Source organism: Chrysemys picta, chromosome 19 (genome assembly GCF_011386835.1).
Source record: "Chrysemys picta bellii isolate R12L10 chromosome 19, ASM1138683v2, whole genome shotgun sequence".
In the NCBI taxonomy this organism is placed as follows: domain Eukaryota; kingdom Metazoa; phylum Chordata; order Testudines; family Emydidae; genus Chrysemys; species Chrysemys picta.
In genome coordinates this window covers 10,289,876-10,312,656 of record NC_088809.1, presented here as the reverse complement: position 1 = coordinate 10,312,656, position 22,781 = coordinate 10,289,876, and the positions used below count along the sequence as shown (strand labels likewise).

General features: G+C 46.6%; 1 protein-coding gene across 4 annotated transcripts in view; it reads right to left on the bottom strand.

The window, feature by feature from the left end:
• RAP1GAP2 (RAP1 GTPase activating protein 2) overlaps positions 1 to 22,781 on the bottom strand; it is a 301,497-nt gene that overhangs the window by 202,915 nt on the left and 75,801 nt on the right. The window contains exon 1 of one of the 4 annotated variants that reach the window (XM_065573326.1): positions 8,369 to 8,550. The exons of the other annotated variants lie outside the window; for them this stretch is intronic. Coding sequence (XP_065429398.1) covers positions 8,369 to 8,412 — 44 coding nt within the window. The 5' untranslated portion in view covers positions 8,413 to 8,550. Of the gene's footprint in view, positions 1 to 8,368; positions 8,551 to 22,781 lie in introns of those variants that run through there. 4 annotated transcript variants of the gene reach the window in all.

Below are 22,781 nucleotides of genomic sequence, written 5' to 3'. Positions count from 1 at the left end.
ACAAAAGGTGACACATTGTATACATACAACATAGTACTGTCAAATTGTAGCTGGAGTCTGATTCTAGTTGTTTACGAGATCCCAAGCTATTATCTATTTATTTGGTACTTTTAATAAGTGTCTATCTCCATGGAGCCCTTATTATTAAAATAATTGTGATGCTATGCTCCATATTCTTTATGAAAATATGCTTATAATATGGATATGACATAACAGATATACTTTATGCAAGATGGGTCTTGTAAGGGATCATTGGAAAGGTTATGATTTATTGAAAGTGATTATCCAATTTGTATGCATGTATCATTTCTGTATCTAAAGTTAAGAATATGGACTATGTAACAATTACAACTGGGTGTGTATTGGGGAGACACCTACCAGAGGACAGGCCTTCAGATTTGATGGGCTCTCATAAAGGAACAACTAGACCAGGAAGATACTAATCTCTCTCCCTCCTGGGAGGCATCCGGGGATGTAACTGTGACACTACTAGGTCAGGTGGTCTTGTCACCTGATGCTAAACATTATCTGGGACTTCTTGTCACTTTCCACTGAAAGGGAAGGGGGTCAAGTTTGGGAAACAAAGGATTCCGGCCTTATGCAATCTTATTTAAGGGTGGGAAGGAAAGCAAACTCCTCCTCTCTATATCCTGTCTGCCCAAGAAGAAAGGCTGCAAAAGACACCTGAAGGGAAGGCAAGGGGAGAGTCCAGACTGAGACAGAGGTCCAGTCTGAAAAGAAATATGGCTGGAACTCTAAACCACAGACTTTTTGCAACCTGCCTAAAATAACATTTAGGGAAAGACATTATATTTTGTAACCTGTTTCTTAAGTATATGGAACTTAACTTGCGTATTTTGTTTTATTTGCTCAGTAATCTGCTTTGTTCTGTCTGTTAGCACTTATATTCACTTAAAATTCATCTTTTGTCATTAATAAAAACTTATTTTGTTTATTATTAAGCCCAGTTTATGTAATTTATAATGGGGGGAAGAAGTCATGCACATCTCTCTTCACGTTGAGGAAGAGGGCAGATTTTTCTATGCTTGAGCTGTGCAGGTTTTTCTATACGGTGCAAGATGGTTTTATTTTGGGTTTATCTCCCAAAAGGGATGGGCACGTGAGTGCAGGGGGAGTCCTCTCACACAGAGCCTAATTCAGCAAAGCAGTGAACGGGAACCCAAACTGGTTGAGCAAGAGAGGCTCAGTGAAATCCCAGTACATCGGGGGCATCCCAGAATGGGGGTCCAACCTGTCACAATAATATTAACCTGAAATCTGGCAACTAGTATTAATATCTCAAAATGTAAAACTATGTCAATTGGCAGTGACTGCAAATGCAACATTATCGGTCATGTGGAATTAACTCCCTTTATCCAAAAATCATTCTTTTACAGCGTGATCAAAAAAAATATTTAATGCTGTTGAAATACTGTTTCCCATCTACCAGCAATTTTACAGAACTCCTCTCCCACGACTGAGCTTCCCCACTGAGAGCATACCACATGGGCTAATTATGTAACACCAGATTATGTAATTCCAGATTAAACTAATATAATTCTAGCACGGGTCCATTGAAGTTGATGGTGTTAACAACAGAGGGGCGAGTTCAGTGGAGTGAGAGCAGACTCTTGCTCATACTTCGCAGGCCTATATGTTAGCATTCCATTCTCACGTCTCAAAATAATTCATAAAGCCTGGTTTAGCCCACATTTCCTTCCCACATGTTAACTATTGCACAACATCCCATTGCCAGTTATGCTAAATGTAACGTTCCCCTGAACTGTGTGTATATGCTTTTGCATTTCCTCCCTTCCTGCAGAGAATGTTTCCCAAGTGTTGTAAGAGCCTAGTGCAAAATTTTATTCTTTACAAGTTACATTAACCTTCTTTAAAATCTCCAGATTCAAATTGTTTTCAGAACTCAGGAGAAACCAATCGGCATTTGGGGTGACAAGCATCCAGGCAGGGCCGGCCTGCCCGATGCAAGGCCTATTGAATTCAATATCAAACCTCCCACACTACCTTCAATGGGCTTTGGATCACGCCCATCGAGTCCACGTTTATTGTAAGACTCCGTGCGACAAGGGTTCTCTAACCATTTTTAAATTCATTTTCCCCCTAGTTCATAGCGTCAAAAATGGCTGGGACTCAGTAGATTTGGATTCTAGTTCCCAAACACTGGCTCATTGGGAAGGCTTGGGTGACTTGCTCATTTTCTGTGCCCCAGTTTCCCTCCCCACCAGTTTCCCTCAGTTTCTGTGCCTCCGTTTCCCTACCCACCTTCGTCACATATTTTGAGAGCCCAGACGAGAGGCGCAATATAAGTGCAAAGGGTTGTTGTTACTCCAGGAGTCCCTACAGTCCAGTCAAAATTCCCCTTTTACAAGGCAAGCATACAGAGGCTTTGGGATCCTAAGGAAAACGTATTGCAGAGCTGTATAAAACACACGTTATGCCTATACTCTGTGTTGGGGGGCAACTGGAAGGGGGGGAAAGAGTACAGGGAGCCTCGTGTCCCAGTGCCCCCATGCAGGGTGCAGGCATAGTTAATATGCAAACAGTGGGCAGTTTGTGGCATTCATCCCCTCTGAGGGGCAGGGGTTGGGGGGGGGGTCTCGCTAGGTGAGGTGGGGCAAGGTGATGGCCTGGGGGCAGAGTGCCCAAGTAAGACTTAAGCCTCTCTCCATACTACGGGTTAGCCCCCTCAGCCTTCCCGACCGCCACCGTCACAGACTCACACAGCTCATGGGAACCCCTGCACTAGTGGGTTGCAGCCCACAGGGCTCAATCTATTGACGCTAATGGGGCTCCTCCCCTGAGCAAGAGCTCCTTCCCGAGTCAGGCTTGCAGGATCAGATCCATGATCTGGAATCTGAGAGCCCTGGCTCCAGGTCTCACTGAAGTTAATGGACATCTCCCTGTAGGCTTAATGGGCTCGTCAGTCATTTAACCATTTCCCCTTAACATCTGCTCAGACTCTCCGCTCCCAAAGAGTGGGCACATTGTTGTTTCTAAGATAAAGCATGCCAGGAGTTTCACACTCCTGGATTAGCTCCATGCAAGGCAGATTTAAAGGCATTATTCATTATTATGTGATAATGCTGTTCTCAGGTCCTGGTAAAGCAAGTTGAACCTTAAAGCATCTTTTTTGGGGTGCAAATTTCTGTTGCCTAAACGTTTTACTGATGCAAATGAGCCAAGGGCACTGTGGGTAAATGAGACCGTTAACTCCTAAAGGATCTGTGCTGAAATATTCATAGACAACCCAGCAGAGCTGCAGCAAGTGGATTTCATACCGATGCAAATGCAAGAAGGAAAAAGTCTGTCGCTGTTGTTTTGCTTCATAGAAAAACAACTGCTCTTAAGGAAACCACAGTTTCAAGGGGGCTAAAATTGGGACCTGTTTTAATCAGTAGCCTTCACACTTTATATGAGCCTGCGTGTGGTGCAGAACCACACGGTCCCCACCATGTGTTGCAGTGCAAGTACCCTGCCTGCAGGACTCCCCCAAATCCTAACACACACACGGTGCCACCCATTGCACAGCAAATACACAGTGGTTCCGTGGCCAATGGGTCCTTACGCAGCCACGGAGGCAGAAGCAAGGATGTGTCCCACACTGACGCATGCTCCCCTAGCATTCACTCAGAAGCTTGGTAGCAGCCCTCGCTTTCATGATGCAAGAGAAACAGACGGGGGGGGGGGCTGTGGAGTGATTCACTTCCAGGCCAGTCTCCATTGGCATCAGCCTGCGAAAAGATCATCAAAATAGTGCTTGTTCACAGCCAGCTCTCGGAGGCGGGGAGCAGGGAAGAGAATGAAAGCAGGTAAGAGCATATCAGGAGTCTATCATATGAACCCTGGCTGCTTCTTCCTTTCTGTGAAATGGAAAAAATAATAATTCCCCACCACAGGATTCAGTTCGTTAAGATTTGTCCAGCCCTTTGACTAGGTATCACCAACAGAAACAGAGCAGAAAGCTGTGGTGTAATTGCAAAGAGCCCTGGAGCTGGCCAACAGACACATTTATTCTGTACAAAAAAATATTGCAGACAGAAAAGAAAATCGCATCTGTGTTAGGCCCAGTGCTGGAAATCGTTGAGTGCTCGAAGAGGAGTTCAGGTCTGGCTGAGTAACCTCCCTGATGGTAAAATCTCGTTCACGGGGTTCCCACACAAAGGGTGTGTCTGTCAAGATGTACAGATATACTACTGTGGTAAGATAGATAGATACAGGTGTTGGGTGAATTAGCAGATCACTTCCTGTCTAGTAAACAAACACAGAGGCATGGTTGTCTTTTTAACTTAACATTCAGCCAAATGTCAGTTTTGGAAATCAACAGTATCACATACAATTCATTGAACTACAATGGTTACAGAGAGCCTGATCCTGCGCTACTTACTCCCATTGGCTTCAGAAGCTGCTAGATTTCTCCTGCCACAGTAAATCCTAAAGCCAGATTTCCCCGACGTGAGTTTCAGAAGACAGCATCTACATCCATCTACGGTCATTTGTGTGGATAACAAGAATACCCAGAGTTAGCATCATGAATATTAAGGAAACAAATCAGGGTTTTGGAGAGGTTATAAAGCCTCATGATTCAGTGCTTAAGCCAATGCCATAACTATTGTGGATTAGGAATCTTCCCTGTTGAAAAGTTCCATAACTGCCGTCGGCAGCACTTTTAGCATCCTCCTCTGCAACAGCTGCTGCTGGCTACTGTCAGGGATAAAATACGAGGCTAGAAGATCCCTGGACTGATCCCGCGTGGCCATTCCAATGTTCTTTCTAAAAATGGCCTGATTCGGTGAAGAGCTGAGCATCCACCGCTCCCAGAGACTTCAGCTTGTGGGGTGCCCCCTAGATTTCTGACCTAAGTTGCTGCAATGGCATTATGTGAACTTGAGTCTATAAGTGTCACTCCAAATTCACAAGGCTGCTCCTCATTAGATGTCATCTAATGTTGTAAGATCAGAAAAGATCACTATCAGCTCAGTGAGGTTCGCACAAGCAGAGGGAGACACATCACACTGCTACATCAGGGGCTCCTGCAAACCTTATTCTCAGGGCTCATGATTCTTAAAGCTTCCTGTTTAATTAAATTAAAGTGATATATATATATTCAAAGCCCTGCTTACTACCCTTACTCCTTTGATTAACCTTTTACTCCACGAGTCCCATTAGAATTCAACCTTCCCCTTCCCCTCATACCTTATGGAGTATACAGATCAGTTATATATCAGCTCCAGGAATGAAGTTATATAACCTCATGCCCTTAGAACGTAGGGTTGCCAGGTGTCCGGTTGTCGACTGGAAAGTCCGGTCGAAAAGGGGACCTGATGATATCCAGTCAGATCTACGGACCAGACACCCAATGTCTGGTTACTGTGGGCGGTGGAGGCGAGGAGGCACTGAATCATCACCCGCAACAGACCCTACTCAGCCGGGGCCACCTCCTACCTGCATTGTGTGGCTGCAGCTCCCAGCCCCAGCTCTGTAGATGAGTTGCTCCTGACCCCGCAGGGAGGGCAGGAGGATAAAAACAATGAGCAATGGAGGGAGGGGGAAAGAGGAGTGAAGGGGAGGCAGGGCCTCAGGGGGAAGGGGAGGTTTTAGCACTACTACTGGAGTGTCTTGATTTTTAAATATTACAAAGTTGGCAACCCTATAATAGAAGAGTGCTCTGTCATGCAACAGATACTATCAGAGGGCCTGATTCTGCAGGCAAAGTCGTACAGACTCACACATTGTCACATGGATTTCAATGGGATGCGAGTAAGCACTACTCCGTGTGAATGAGAGTGGTACAACAGAAAGAGGAGTCAAAGGATCTGATGCACTAAACTCAGGCCTAATCGTGTGAAAGATGCTCTGCATAAGCCAAGTATTAGTATTACTGAAGCCTTAATTCTGAACAGCTGCCAAGAAGTCATTAACCTTGCCTGCTAAATCTTCCAATGATGTATGGAACAGTGGTGTTTCTCTCATCGACCCCATTTGGGACCTTTCCTATAGCACCCATTCTCCCTCACCCCCATCCCAACAAAACCTGTAGCCCACATTTCACTGTCTGCTAATCAGTGTTATAGCACATATCCCACATGGATTATGCCCAGATAAGTTAGCAGATGTTCCCCTACTTCTGACAATATTGGAATGAAGGAGACACTGATCTAGATACAAATATAGATATAGAAACAAAAATCCATAACAATATTGTTTAAAATGAATCAGCATTTAGATGGTGATACAAGCCAGATGGAGGCAGGAAACTCAAAGTTACAGCTGGTACTTTGTCCTTCATTACATGCTGTTGAAAGAAACTGCAACGGTGCAGTGACTACCTGTTGTTTAATTCTATGCTTAGTACTAGATCCATTCATAGCATCAACTAAGGTATGAAAGGAAACGCAATCTGAACAAGGACTGGATGATTCAGGAAACTAGTGAGGAAACTGAAACCAGCTCCCACGAGCTGAAAAACCTCTATTTGAGCTAGCTTGTCAGTGACTGAAGTGGTTAACATTGATAGTCTACATCAAATGAGTTTGTTGGGATTTCGATCCAGTTTTTCATGGGCAACTGCCAGGCTGCCTTAAAACTAGAACCAGGCAAAGCCTAGATTTTTTTTCCCCCATAGGAAATTATGACATTTCAAAGTTTCATCCTGAAATTAGAACAAAGAGTCAAAATTTCCCGCAAAACAAATATTCTAAAAAAATTTGGTCTGGAAGTATCTAAATGATCTTATCAAAGTGCTTTATGTCAACTGTTGTGTATATAGAACATACGAATCTAACCAATCAAATCAAAACAAAGCACTTGGATCATTTTTCGTCACCTTTTTTAACAAAAAGGAACATTTCAAAAACATTCTGATTTCATCTAATCAGCATTTTCTGACAGAAAACTGTTCCATCAGAACCTTTTCGACCAGCTCTACGTAAAACCAACATCACAACGGGCGCTGGTTTAGCAGACTCAGGACTCAATATGCAATGAAAAGTAAGCTATGCTCTTGCCCCGAGAAGTTAGAATGAACAACTTTTGCAGGGTGGCCTGAAGGGAACCTTCTTCTGCCCAAGCTACATCTGTCCAGTGGATGAAGACAGACCTTAATGACTGGTTTGATGATGAAATTGCGAAACATCCATTACCTGCTGTGGCCTGATCGCAACATACCACACTTGGACTTCTTAGAAGCAGGGAAGAGGGTATTAAATTGTAATATCAATCAGTCCCTCATACAGCAACATATCCCTGGGGAAAGGAATGTGCTTCTTTAAATCAGGAGACAGGTGACAAGTCCAGCACTAACTAGTAAGGATAAAGAGTACAGCAATCAAGCAGTCACTGACAACCCATCCTGGACTCAGCGTCCATAGTAAATCAGGCAAGATCCCTGGATGCACGTAATACAGTTTAGGAGATGGATTCAAAGCTTATCTCTTGCTGGGAAATGCAATAAACTCTTTCTCCATGTATACTGAAACCACAATACTCTATTTATTAGAAGAAGAAAGGGGAAGAGACAGAGACACTAAATAGCTGGGTTAACTACAGCATTACACAGTGCATCCCTGCTACTACAGATTACACACCTAGTGAGGAGCTACTAGAAATTCATGCAGATCTCTCCTTGCAATTTTGCATTTACGTGAACAATGTGTTTGTGCCAAAAGGTGAATGGACTGTAAAGCACCAAACCGCTACGCTAAGAGAGGCTGCCCCCTTTCAAATCTCAGGAGGGGAATCAAAGAAAACCAAGTCCCTAAATCAGGGGGGGCCAACCGGTGGCTCCAGACCCACATGTGGCTTTTCAGATGTTAATATGCGACTCCTTGTCTAGGCACCGACTCCGGGGCTGGAGCTACAGGCGCCAACTTTCCAATGTGCCGGGGGTGCTCACTGCTCAACCCCTGGCTCTGCCCCCACTCCACCCCTTCCCACCCCCTCCCCTGAGCCTGCAGTGTCCTCGCTCCTCCCTCTCCGCTCCTCAGCTGATTGGGAGGTGCGGAGAGGGAGCAGGAGGTGCTGATCAGCGGGGCTGCAGGTGGGCGGGAGGCGCTGGGAGTGGGGTGGGGGAGCTGCTGACCTATTACTGTGGCTCTTTGGCAGTGTACATTGGTAAATTCTGGCTCCTTCTCCGGTTGGCCACCCCTGGTCTAAATCAAAAGCATTCAGATATTTCCCTTCTCACAATGCACAAGGAAGATACTTTCCTTTGCAGGTTCTACTTCAAAGCAGGACACGATCAACACCAAAGGGTTTTCCCCTTTAAATTACCTCAGAGAAACCGAAGACGGAAGAAAAAGCCCCTCCCCCTGCCCGTTGCCCCACAAAGTGAATGGTAAAAGTCACCCACCATCCGTAACCTCCGAACGAGACGCTGCGTTTCCTATGAAACATCGTGGCTGCTTGGCAGTGCTCACTCTTCCTAGCGTCGCTGGCGATGTCCCCCAGACCCGGCTGCACATATACCCTGGCCCCACTGTTTGCAGCCGAACAGGAAGACGGGGCACTTCTGCCAGTGGGCACAGCTGGTGCATGAAGTGTGCTCCCTTCAGCTATTCCGTGCCTTTAGCTCAAGCTCCGGGGGAGGAAAGTCACTCTCACCACTTCCTGTAAGCCTGCGCTAAAGTTCTGTGCAAGGGCTGATTACAGAGGGGGCTTCTCCTTTGGGTCGGCTGCTGTTAACTTGTCTTCTTTAAAAAAAAAAAACACACACACACACACACACACACACACTTGAAAACTTCAGTTCCTTTTTCCTCACACTTTTCAATATACTGCGCAAGGACCGTATGTCTCCTAGTAGTGGAACATAGGTTTTTGGGCCGCCTGAGGTGAAGCCAAGGTTAAGGGATCACTGTGCCACCAGCTGAGTGAGGCATTTCCATGCCAACTTGTCCTTAGCATCACACGGAAATCAGAAGCTCGCTGTTCAAACAAGGCCTGTCAGTGGATGACCGGCTCCTCTTGGGGAAAAGCCCTATAGAATTTAACAGAACACCACCACCTTGCTGTGGGTTTTCTGAGCCATCCTATGGAATTTAATAGAGTTCTAGCCTTTTTATAGAATGCTACAGGACAGATTAAAAATAAAAAAAAACCTATAGAAAGGACCTCACCCACTGGTATTAAACTCAGTTAGGACCAGATCCTCAGCTGGTGTGAATCAGAACATGGCTGTTGATTTCATCCAACTGAAGATCTGGCCCTATAGATTTGTAAAAGATTTAATGGAACCCAATTAAATTTCTGTAAAACCCTATTAATTTCATCCCTATTAAGTTCTATAGGATTTTTCCATAAGGGCCTATGTCAAGGAGGGCAAACTACAGCGCGTCAGGGCTTTCGCTCAGGCCCGCGGTATTGCCAGCCCTGTGGCGCAGCGGGGCTAAGGCAGGCTCCTGTCTGCCCGGGCCCCACGCTGCTCCCGGAAGCAGCCGGCACCACGTCCCTGCAGCCCCTGGGGGAGGGGGGGGGTCAGAGGTCTCCATGCTCAGCCTTTGCCTGCAGGCACCGCCCTCCCCTCCCCCCTGCAGCTCCCATTGGCTGGGAACGGGAAACCGCGGCCAATGGGGGGCTTCGGGGGCGGTACCCGCAGGCAAGGGCAGCATGTGGCAGAGCTGCCTGCCCCACCTTACCCCACCCCCAGGAGCCACTGCCGGACATGCTGGTCACTTCCAAGAGCCTGCCTTAGCCCCGCTGCACGCTGCTGCACCCCAGAGCCACTCGAGTAAGTGGTGCCAGGCCAGAGCCCGCACCCCGAACCCCTCCTGCACCCCACCCCCCGACCCCCCTTCCCTGAGCCGCCTCCCACCACTCCACCTCCTGCACCCCAACCCCCAACCCCCTTCCCTGAGCCGCCTCCCACCACTCCGCCTCCTGCACCCCACCCCCCGACCCCCTTCCCTGAGCCGCCTCCCACCACTCCGCCTCCTGCACCCCACCCCCCGACCCCCTTCCTGAGCCGCCTCCCAACCACTCCGCCTCCTGCACCCCAACCCCCGACCCCCTTCCCTGAGCCTCCTCCCACCACTCCGCCTCCTGCACCCCAACCCCCGACCCCCTTCCCTGAGCCGCCTCCCACCACTCCGCCTCCTGCACCCCACCCCCGACCCCCTTCCCTGAGCCGCCTCCCACCACTCCGCCTCCTGCACCCCACCCCCCGACCCCCTTCCCTGAGCCGCCTCCCACCACTCGCCTCCTGCACCCCACCCCTCGACCCCCTTCCCTGAGCCGCCTCCCACCACTCCGCCTCCTGCACCCCAACCCCCGACCCCCTTCCCTGAGCCGCCTCCCACCACACTCCGCCTCCTGCACCCCACCCCCCGACCCCCTTCCCTGAGCCGCCTCCCACCACTCCGCCTCCTGCACCCCACCCCCTTCCTGAGCCGCCTCCCACCACTCCGCCTCCTGCACCCAACCCCACCCCGACCCCCTTCCCTGAGCCGCCTCCCACCACTCCGCCTCCTGCACCCCAACCCCCCGACCCCCTTCCCTGAGCCGCCTCCCACCACTCCGCCTCCTGCACCCCACCCCCCTGCCCCAGCCCTACATTCATAGCCCTACATACAATTTCCCCACCCGGCCCTTGGGCCAAAAAGTTTGCTCACCCCTACTACGGCCTGATTTCCCAATGGAAAAAAAACCAAAACCATTGACTACAGTGGACTTTGGATTAGGTTAATATGAATGAACAGGAAGGATTACACCTCCTCTTATTACACTTTCATATTTCTCATCCCCAGTTTCTTTGGGTTATACCCTTTTGTACAATCCTAAATAATCCTTCTCCCCTCTTCTGCTTTTATCTTCTAATCCAGATACTGCAGATGGCCTAACAAAGCCATAGCACTGAACAGGTTGGTCAGTCTTTGGGTGCTATATCATGCACTCCCATCAAAGCTTCTTCCCAACAGCTTTAAATAACAGGGCACCAAAAATACCACTCCAAAAGCAGGACATTGCACTTTCCCGTCTGACCGTCCAACCCACCTGCAGCCAGTTCGGGTCTCGTCCCAAGTTCCTGTTCCCAGCCCTAGTGAAAGAAGAAGTGCATAGCTGCAAACTACCAAGTAGATATTAGGAAAAAAGTGGTCTACGGCCCTTTTATGATCTGATTTCAAAACTCTGTTTAAATGTAAATGTTGAACTTTAGCTGCGAACAAAATTACCAAACGGCAGCAGCATCAAGAAAATCACACCAAAGGTTTCCCTATCACCACCCTCTTCTCCGCATCTCTGCCCTTTGTCACCGTTTACACGTTGCCAGGTACAATAGATTCTCGCCTGGCCTGTGCTCTGAAGCAAGCTCAGTGTTCAAAACAGTAGGATGTTTCATCGGCAAACGACTGTTTCCCTTCTCCCTCTTCATCATGTAAAAGCTGGGGCTGTTCGAATCACACTTTCCTCTTATAGGGTCCAAAGCATCAGCGAAGTACTGAAACTTATGCGTCTCAGACAGCGATCCATATTACAAAGGACAAAGCTGTTTTTTCTCGAGTACACATGTAAAGAGGAGGGGACACATTCAAGGGGCAAGAATGCATCACCCTGATCAGTATTCAGACAGTATCTGCTTTCAAATCTAGCGAATTTTCATTGGATCATTAAATGTTCTAGCCTACAGAGAATGAATTCAGAATGCAAAGTAACCCTTTCCCCTTCCCCACCAGGCTCTGTGCTGGGCCAGAGTCGCTGATATAAGGCTAACAGAGTAAAAGCCAGACACTGTATTAGGCTACATCTACACTACAGGGGGGAGTCGATTTAAGATGCGCAAATTCAGCTACGCGAATAGCGTAGCTGAATTCGACGTATTGCAGCCGACTTACCCCGCTGTAGGGACGGCGGCAAAATCAACCTCTGCGGCTTCCCGTCGACGGCGCTTACTTCCACCTCCGCTGGTGGAGTAAGAGCATCGATTTGGGGATCGATTGTCGCATCCCATTGGGACGCGATAAATTGATCCGAGAGGTCGATTTCTACTCGCCGATTCAGGCGGGTAGTGTAGACCCAGCCTTAAATACTTTGGGCAGATCTTCAGTTGATATAAATTAGTATAATCCCACTGAATTCAATGGAGATATGCTCATTTATACCTTCTGAGGGTCTGGCCCTCTGAGTGCACTTGCACAGCCAGAAAATATGCATATGTACCTATCTGCATGAGTGTGTATATTTAACACACATACACAAAACATGCTGAGGAAAAAAAAAAAAAACCTCATACAGAGTCTCAAAACACTGGCATCATTTATTCCACCCAATCATGCCTCTCAGGTATAAACCGAAAAGCCAAATTCTGCTCTCAGTTACACTGGTGTCAATCCAGAGAATCTCCATTGAAGTCAGTGGAGTTGCTCTAGATTTTTACCAGTTAACCAGAGCCCGGAATACATAGATTAAGCTTATATATAAAATTGCACCCTTTTTGCACTAGATATCTTAAAAGGAACAACAAGGGGAAATAGAACTTAAATCCTTAATACCAAATAGCCACATCCCCTAACCCTAACTCCTTACTCGAGTAAAACTCCCACTGAAGTCAATGGAACTACAGAATTTGGCCCAGTTAGCATCTGCATGAGATTTTTATTTGCTGGGGCTTTGCGCTTTGTTGCTAAAAATAACAGCAGAAGGGTCAAATTCAGATCTCAGTGGCACCAGCGTGAATCCAGAATAACGTATTGACTCTGGAGTTGCACTGGATTTACACCAGTGGAGCAAAATGAAGTCTGGCCCTATGACTTTAAATGACAGATCTCCATCGTCTCCAAGGATGCTAAATTCTCCTCCAGGCGTTAGCAGCGCCTGCATACCCAGACAGCAAGAATAGTGTCACAACTGCCCTGAAGGAGTTACAGCTTTAGTACATCTATGGAAGAAGAAAATGGAACAGTAGCATCCTCAAGAAGAAAAAATTCTTCCTCCTCCCAGGCTCAAGACACTGAAGATAGGCCTGATGGCCAGGCACACCGGCAATATATGAATAAACGGGTGAACCCAGGCTGGCTCTCAGGGGGTGTAAATTGGCAATGCTCCTCCATTGGTTACACCAGCTAAGAATCTGCTGGAACATCTATGTGCACTAGAGGAATTTATATTTTTTACACTACTGCAGTCTAACTATTTGTTATTGTACCGACTGAAGCAGCACGAAACACCAACAGATCCCTAGCAACCTCGCCAGAAACAGCAGCTCACTGAAGAAAGAAAACAAGCAGTTTTGTTCTAAGAACTTAAGCTCAAAGGGTTTTAAGCTGCAATTATTACTGGTTTATCCTGAATTCCAATCCTTACATTTACAAGTACGTGATGTATAAATAGAAAGTAAGGGGACAGTAGACAAGTGAAGCCACTGCTAATTTAGGGCCTGATTCAAAGCCCGTTAATGTCAGTGTGGTTTAGGGATGACGACACCAGACTGGGAAGCAGGAGATCTGGACTCGGTTCCTGGCTCTGTCACAATTTACTGTGTGACCTTGGCAAGTCACTCCCCCCCTCTGTGCCTCGTCTTCTGTCTCCACCTTTTGTCAGTCTTCGCTGTTTTCATTGTAAATTCTTTGGATTAGGGCCGGTCTCTCACCATGTTTGCACAGCACCTATCATAACAACAGGAGCCTTTCCATCCAATAGGTTTGGGTAATTCAATCAGACCCCAAACAGAGAAATTTCATTTGTGCCTTCAGGACACTACTGCAGACTCTCTCATAGGCTGGATCCAAATACACAGAATTACTCAGGGCAGCAACCAACAGGAATCTGAATAGCCTTAGGCTTAAGGATTTCCAAACAAACACCAAAAGCAAAGGACATCCGAATGGCACCTGCTAGTAATAAACTCCTCTGCTAGACGCGGTGGCTGTGCAAAGTTTCTTAGAACTCGCTGGACCTTAATTCTGTGGGACGCTATTTTATTTGCCAGTCATTCAATATCGTCCTCATTCAAGGCTATTACCATCGGCAAATCAAAACGGGCAAATCAAAACGCCTTTGCTGTGAAAGAGAACTATTAGGACTGTCTTGTTTGCAATACAGTTTTTCTGATGGAAAAGAACAATCCGAAAAATAGCTTTGAAACCTTGACAAAACAACAACGATAGGAGAGTTAGAGTCACACACAGGACCTGATCCTAAACCCATTGAAGTCAATGAGAGTCTTTTCACTGATTTCACTGGGCTTTGGATCAGGACCATAGGATGTGTTTTGTTTCCCCAGCACAGTTCAAGCAACACACCTCAATGCTGACCAGCAGCACCCTGGGCCACCCACGGGCACCAGCTAAACTGGGAACATGGCATTTCACCGGGGATGTGTCGTTACAGAACATCTCGCCTCTGCCGTTGGGTCCTTATGGCAGCCTCTCCAGAAACAATTTGTCTGCTGTGACATTTTCCTGCCCCAGGAGTATTCTGTATAACTGAAACCAACCGGGGGGGAGAGAGGGGGAGAATGTTCCCTTCAAAACAGTAATAGCCAAGTCATTGTAATCAATCAACTAAAATTAAGAAACACAAAAGCTCCAGGGAAGATGAATCTTTGGCACCATCTGTAATATCCAAAATTAACTACTTCTCTGGGGTTCTGTGACAAAGGCACTGGGGAATGAAATGTCAGAGCATACTGTGCTAAGTATGTGAGAGCCTGATCCTGCACATTCGTTAGCTTCTGCCAGGGTGCTCTGTGTCTTGCAAGACTGGGGCCTAGTGTTTGACTGTGGAATTGGTTTCTGCCGAGTGCTATCAGGGCCAGACCCTGCATGGGTGAGGTCAATGGGAGTTTTGCCATTGCGTTCAGATGGAGCACGTCCTCTAGGTGTGCCTACAGAAGCAAAATAATTAGATAGCCTTAGGATACCAATATGCTGCCAGGACCAAATCTCCAGACAAAGCGCTGCCAAAAAAACCCAACCACCACTGGTAGAATAATATCACTCCCCAAAAAATCCATCTCCGGAGATACGTCTTCAAAGATCCTGTTCCAGAAAACAGGAGAGAAATAAAAGGGTCGCTCTCTTGGACTGTCTTCCTTGTCTTTGGTCTGTACTGTACCTCACACAAGGAGGCCCTGCCTCTTTGATTGGTGTGAACAGTAATTGTACAAAACATCAGGGGCCAAATTCCCTGAGGAGTTATACCAGGGTTGAATTTAGGGATGGGAGGGGAACGTAGACCTTATACCCCTTTGTAGGCATGCAGGGGTAAGATGGCACGTTAGGTCCAGGGGTGCTGGAGTATGACGGTCTATGCATACACCTATTCCCCTCTAGGGCAGGTATAGAGGCATACAGACAAAGCTGCAGCTAGACCACTCCCATTCAATGGCCTGCACGGCTCAGCTGACTGGGGGTGAGTGTCATTAGCTGCTGATAGAGGCCAGCACCCAATCGCTACACCAACTCCACCTATAGGAAGAAGTGACAGAATTGTGACTCAGCGATCACAGTGCCTCCAAAGGCTACTTCTGGGGTGGTACAGCTCCCACACCCCTCCTTGCTGAGGCTGTGCTGAAAGCCACAATCTCTCCCACTGTGAAGTAAGAGGTAATGAAACTCCGTGTCTAGCAACGGAGAATGAAAGTCCCCACTCATTTCACTACACTGCAGATTGCAGTTCCAGTTGTCATTTAATGTCAGTTCTAAGCAGAAGTTTTGTAGGGTGAAAAAAAAGATGCCCCCACTCTCAGAGGGTTCCCTTATTAAGATACAAAATATAGCAGAGACAGGGAGAGAGACTGGTCAGTTCATTATTACAATGTATAGGCTTACATTTTAATGAGAACAAACTGTTCCGTTTAGATTTTGTTTACCAAGAAATGCCAACTGTGTGCCAGAGTTATATGTTGCCATGGTCAAAACACACTTGATTTGTCTGTTTGTTTGTACTCATGGGTTATCTAGTCAGGTTTTATCAGAGGTCTTCAAAAGCAGAACGCTCATAGCGGACACTGAATTGCAAATATGCAAATGAAACTTACATAAAGGGTTTAATAAGGCTTCCACTGAAGTATGGGGGGGGGGGGAGGAGGGAAGATAGCTCAGTGGTTTGAGCGTTGGCCTGCTAAACCCAGGGTTGTCAGCTCAATCCTTGAGGGGGCCATTTAGGGATCTGGGGCAAAAATCTGTCTGGGGAGTGGTCCTGCTTTGAGCAGGGGGTTGGACTAGATGACCTCCTGAGGTCCCTTCCAATCCTGATAGTCTATGAAATAAACATTGAAGTCTATGAAGGTCTAGCTATTTAGACCAGCGAATAATCCATTGAGCCTCAACTGCATTTGAAAAGTTCTATGTAACAGATGAAGTTCCATCTGCATTTAGGGTTACGCTAAAATACTCACTATTGCGCCACACAAGAATTAACCTAACTGTAATAGTAACACGAGGCTCACGGATTCATGCAGGGATGGCAGGAGGGGCAGGAATACAGTCTGTATCCCTCAATCTGTAGCAATTTTACAGAATTCTGCCACTAAACCGACATTGTATTGTTACGTCATCGAAGCCGCTCCCATTCTTCTCTTGTTGTTTTATTGGTTTCACAGCAACAACCTCCCCTTAACTGGGCCCAAGTGGTGCTGCAGGCAGAGGGGCCAGAACAGTAGTATTGTGACATCAGAGGTAACTCAACCAGTCATCCCTCGCTCCCTCAAGTAAGCTCTCTGCTTGCAGCACCAAACGGGCCCTGGTTAGAGGAACTAAGACAGTTGTGACTGGGCAGAGGTAAATGATCCTACCTGAGCCAGGCAAAGAGGGAGTCACAGGACAAACCTCCCGCCTCCTCCCACTCAGCCAATACAGCTCCTGATCCGAAGCAGCCCCGGATATTCCGGTTCTGAACCCCCCCAGAGCCCCAACTCTGGTAAAGCACCTTAATCCCCAACCCGCATTCATTTGCCAACTCATTTCAACAGTGGACTGAAGTATGAAAATAACAGGAGGGAGGGGATGATGACTGGCTGAGTTACCGCTGATGTCACAATGCCCCTCTGCCTGCCGCACCAAGTGGGCACCGGGTGCAGCGGTCAGGTTTCCCAGTTGCCATCGGGATCAATAGGGTTCTACCCAGCGATGCCTCCAGCTTTCCTTGAAATTGATTGGAAATTTCAAAGTCAGGGCAGAAGAGATAGAGAAATGCCATCAAGAGTTAGGCCTCACTTCAATTAGCTAGTCGGTGACATGTGCAGTGTTGCTTTTGTATTGTGGATACCCATTTCACGTAGGCCGGCAGGTAAGTGCTTTTCCATCACAACCACCACTGGTTCGTTTCAAACCAGCTAGACGTTCCTTAGCCCATAATTCGCCCTCTCAGCCATCCACGTGGTTAAGGCACAGAACTAAGACTCAGAATATCTGGGATCAGTCCCTAGTCTCCCTGTGTGACCATGGGCAAGTCGCCCCTGCACAGAGAGCACGCAAAGCATTTAAGCCCTTAAGTGATGCCTGTGTCTTGTGCTGCCTAGGCAAGCAAGTACTGAGATGAAGCACTAGCAGCGTCTTTGGGCTCTGTTGAATCAGATCTTGCTCACATCTCCCTCTGTCTACTCTTCTTAGATTCGATGCCCAGCTGCTGTCAGCGGTAGGGACTGCCACCCACGCAGCATTCCTCTCTGCATCTCAGATGGATGAAAGTGCGAAAGAGGTGCTGGAAACAGCTGTAAATGAATTTGTGGGTACGAAGGAGAAATCAGATCAAGATGGAAGCACTGACGCAATGTGACACAATGAGAAAGGGAACTGAGAGGGCTCCATGGCATAGCAGCATACCACAAAACATGGTGTTTCCTTAATAGGTGTGGCCCAGAAGTCTCTGTTATCCAGTGGGGAAGTTGTGTTGTCCAGTGGGCAGGGCAGGGGAGTGGAAGCCGAGAGATCATCTTAGATTCCCAGCTGGTCTCCAGTGTCATTTGGAAAGTCATAATCACTTCATTCTCTCGGGGGGTTGGTTCCCAGCAGTCACATGAGGGTACTGGGGCTTAACCTCCTTTGTGAAGCACTTTCAGATCTGCAAGTGGGAAGCACTAAGTGTTATTAACGAGCAACCAAATTCCCCTCTCATTTATGCTGACCACTGAATGCGTTTATTACCGGAGGGGGGGGTGTCTGTGTGTCCTACCTATGACCAAATCTACTCTGAAGTCAACTTATCTTAATACTTTGCGTTCCCTGCCTTGAGCAATTTGAGTGCAAAACTAGATGATTGAGTGACTGAGATGTATATCGCAGATGGCTTCCCCCCCCCCCCCCCCCCCCCGCATCTCTCTCTATTTTCTGCACATGATTGTGGGCCATGAGGACACTAACTCACTTGCGGTCCACAGTCAGTGCTTACATCTGATTTATAATGAAAGCCTTAATGCAAAGGTTCTGCTTGAGCTAAGGGTCAGAGCTGATGGGTGAGAAAAAGAAGAATCCGAGACCCCAAGCTGCCCAGCAGCCGGTGCCTGGTAACTGTTAATCACACGTGTGGTTTCCTGCAAAAAAAAAAAATGAGGCGGTAGTTTCCATAAAGGACAGATAATGAAGCATTTCTAGTCTCACATCCCACCCTCTCACTCACCCTCCCACTTTCTCACACATTCATTTACACACACACACACACACACACACACACGGGCAAAGCAAACCGACCCTTGTAACCATCCATTACTCGCCACTTCCAGCTGGACAGCATGGGTAGGCATAGCCAAGCTAGCTTGGATCGAGCTAGATTGCTAAAAATAACAGTGTGGGGAGGGCTAGCCCGTGGCGAATACATACCTTGAGTCTGGAGCGGGGCTGGGGGAGGGAGGCGAGAATAGTACTCGGGCAACTAGCCCACGCCGCCGCCCACGCCACTGCAACTACAGTGATTTTAAGCAAGCTCGCGGCACCTATCCGGGCTGCAAGCATCCCTCCTGATTGCAGTGTAGACATACCCTTAAAGGCCAGCCCTACAAGGTGCCAATTGCCTCCTGTGAGGTGCTGAGCGCCCTCAATTCCCGCTTTCCACGAAGTGATGGGAATTGAGGGCGCTCAGTCTCTTGCAGGATTGAACCCGCATTTCTTATCGGTATTTCTGTGCAACTAAAGAGAAAGTCGGTTGGTCATTTCAAAACGAGAGGGTTTTTAAAAAGACTATTGAACCAGTCCCAAGACACTGTAAGAGAGAGGGTATGTAGGGCCAGGGAAATACATTCTTCCAATTTATTGATCTAGATACACAGCCTCAGCTGCATACACAATACAATAAATGTAGAGGGGTACTGTCTAGTTGCGTGATCACAGGAATGGCAGCCTGGAAGTCCCGAGTTCTATTCTAACTCTTATTGAGGCCAATGGAAACTTCACCACTCTGGCCCAGTTTTCCCCCTTCTGTAAATGGGGGTAATAATATTGCTTGCCTCACAAGGGAGCTCTGCGGAAAAGCTAGCTAGTATTGGTCCAGATTCTGCACTGAGGGCCAGTGTACACCCTTTGAAGTTCCACAAGGCTCCAAGCCAGCACAGAATTTAGCCGCACATTGGTAAAGCAATTTGAAAATGAAAAGAACTATGGTCCTGGTTCTCCCCTCACTTACACTGGAGTGACTCCATTTAAGCATACGAAATGCTATCAGCATAGAACTGGTGTAACAAAAATCCAGATGGCGGCATTTGCCTGAAATAACTGCCCAGTTTGCAGGAGTTTTTTCCCCTGAAAAAGGGTTCAGGGAGTTCTACCGAGGACATAATTTCCCCCTAGTTGGATTTAAGGGAGATGGAGAGAGGATATAGGATGTGGGCTGAGCAGTCTTGCAGGGAGGAACCCTCAGAGCAGCTATATCTGGCAAGGCACCAACAGGACTTTATTATCTCATTGCTGTTTTCTTTGTTAATAAACCAAGGTCAGGAAGTAGCACACGTTTGCATTTTACAGTGTGTGAACTGTGTTTCTAGGGCAGGTTAGGAAGGGACCCTGCTTTTAGTGTGCTAAATATTATGTTGTTACCAAGTTTAGCCAGATCAAAGGGCAGCATTTCATTCAGAAGACTGCAGCTTGCACAAATTTGCACTAATGAACCTATTAAAGAGGATCTATCAAGAACTGGGGTAAAATGACTGTCATTTGTTTTCTAAAGGAGCAAAATAATCCTCTGACAGCTGCAGCCAGCCCAGGCTGGAATTAGCCAGACCTTGTGTTGTGTTAAGCCAGAACACTTAGCGTTATTTTAACAGAGTCTGCGCATGAATAACACAGCTTCATGTTGAGTTAGCAGTGTAATCAGCTAATTAATGTGCTGCAGATCAGTGGCTGTGTCATGCAAAAAACGCCCCCTGCTGGCTGAGATTGCAGCAGCTGTGTGTCCTGGCTTCCCCTTGTTTCAAGGGATAGAGAAATGGTGGAAGTAGGCTACAGAGAAAGAGAACGGATACGGGAACATGAGTCCACACCCCAGGCAGGAAGAGACAGGGTTAGAACCCTGCAGGGTGTTGGGTGTCTTTAACTCATACTGAATTCAGCACCATCCATAACGAGGCACGTATAGGTGCCAATTACAGACTTCTTTTGCAAGCCTAATGCTGTAAGTAAAAGGCTTCAGAGAACAGCTGGATGGGACGCTATTTTCCCATCCTGCAAAGAATCTGAGGTATCCACATTTTCCCATCCTCAAATCAGGACAGCAGTTGAACTTGGTGCTTTTTGAACCAGAAATCTGAAAAAAAAAGTTTGCTTCAGATCCAACAACATGTTTTACTGCAGTAATTTCAAAATGTTTAGTTTCAATTTTGACTCTTTTCTTTCCTTTAGTCTAAATCTAATCACATTTCATTTCATCTAAAAAAAAAATCATAATATTTTCTGAAGTGTTAAAATGAAGCATTTTGACAATGTCAACATTTTAAAATAATGTTTTGAGTCAGGAGATTAACCAAAGTCAAAACCATTTCACGACCACTTTTGATTCCAACACCTCACTATTTTGATTTTTTTGCAAAAGGGGGGTTCGTCAAAAAATTCCTGACCAACTCTACATCAGAGATGCATCCACCGCTACTAGGTCTGAATTTGATTCACTGTACTGAACAAAACTACACTGGACACATTGTGTACTCTTCACCCACTGTTGAGCCTCTTACGGATCCCTATGGAAGTAATCTGTCCTACATATGGCCAAAATTTTCAGAAGTATTCTCTAATTTCAGGAGTTCAATTTGGAATAGCTCAAAACCATCTCAGGGCACCCAAAATTACAGTCCTCTGTAGCATTTTGCCAACAAGTCTTTTCCATCTCAAATTTCTACAATTGCCAAAATGCTAACAAGTATCATCCTACTTGAATTCATCAGGAAGAAAACTTAGATTTTTTTTCTAAAGTGATTATGCACAAACCATGCATTTATTTCTGATTTGCAAAGAACACTTGGCATATATCTTACCCCCCTATTTGTATATAGAAAGATCTGTGCTAGATCATCTAAATACAGGCAAGGGGGAGATGGGGATATTTGTTGTATCTGGGAGTATCTTTACTGAGGTAAATTTGTTAGTCTCTAAGGTGCCACAAGTACTCCTGTTCTTTTTACTGAGGAACAGTCCACACAGCTGGTGCTGAAATTGTGCCCAGGAAGGACAGTATAATTCTTTCTTTGCTACCTTGGCTGCAGAAGACAGACTGCATCATTAATGTTGTAATACTTCATGCACTGCAGCAACACGATTCATCTTTTTATTACAACTGTATATAAAAAGGTAGTGTCCATGCAGGAATACGATTAGATTATATCATGGCAGCGAAAAGACATTCCACATCCCAGCCCTATCAATAAGGCAAAGCAAGGCAGCATAGGAATGAATTGTAGAACAAAGGAGGCTGCCTACTACTTTTCACCATGCTACTGCTACAGTTTAATGAGGCTGGAAATCTACCAACATGCCTTGAGCAGTGGGTTCCTGTGGAGGGGGGGGGGGGAAGATTCTAAAGCCTGTTTTTTGCAGGTTGCTATTTGTGATGCATTGTTCATTAACAGGCCATGTTAAGGAATATTAACACATTTTCTAGGTCTAGTCAAACCTATCTCAGGCAACTACCAAAGGTGATCACAAACAACTCGGTCACCCAAGAGGTGATTCTTAGCTAGACATCAAACACAACAGGGTACATTTCTGGGAGGCCTTAATATGGTTTACATAAGTCAGAGAAGTATCTAGTTGTACTGATTTTCATTACGAGCCTACCTGTAATGCATTTCCGTGATCCCGTTCACACGGTTTGTTACTTGGAATACTGTGGAGGAGATAGAGAAGGAATATATGGCAACTTACAGTACGTGCCAGCCTACCCAACTCAATTGGGAACATTCCCTAGATCTCGGATGTTTATGTGTGAGGCTCAGGATACAATAAAATAAGCGGCCAATGTGAGCCGATAAAACTGAAGATCCAATTCCCCTTTCTATCTAAACGTGAGATTGACCAAAGGAAGAAAAGTGCAATGAGACTTGCAGGTATTTATTTGCATTAGCACCCACTCCAGGCCAGGCCCGTTCTAAATATTTCAGAACAGTCCTTGCTCTGAGAGTTCAGAATCTAAGCACACGGGAGAAACAAAACACAATGCCACTGCTTCTAGGGTTTTTCCCTGGACACCTCCATTTTAATCAAGCTAATTCCCAGATCCGCTAGTCTGTACTCTTTTAAACAAGCTGCACAAAGCCATGCAGCTGCAGCTTCACTCTCTGGTACCCAAACTAGCTAGATTGAAGCTAGCTCAGTACATCTACACACGCTGCAATTACGCCCCGTGATGGC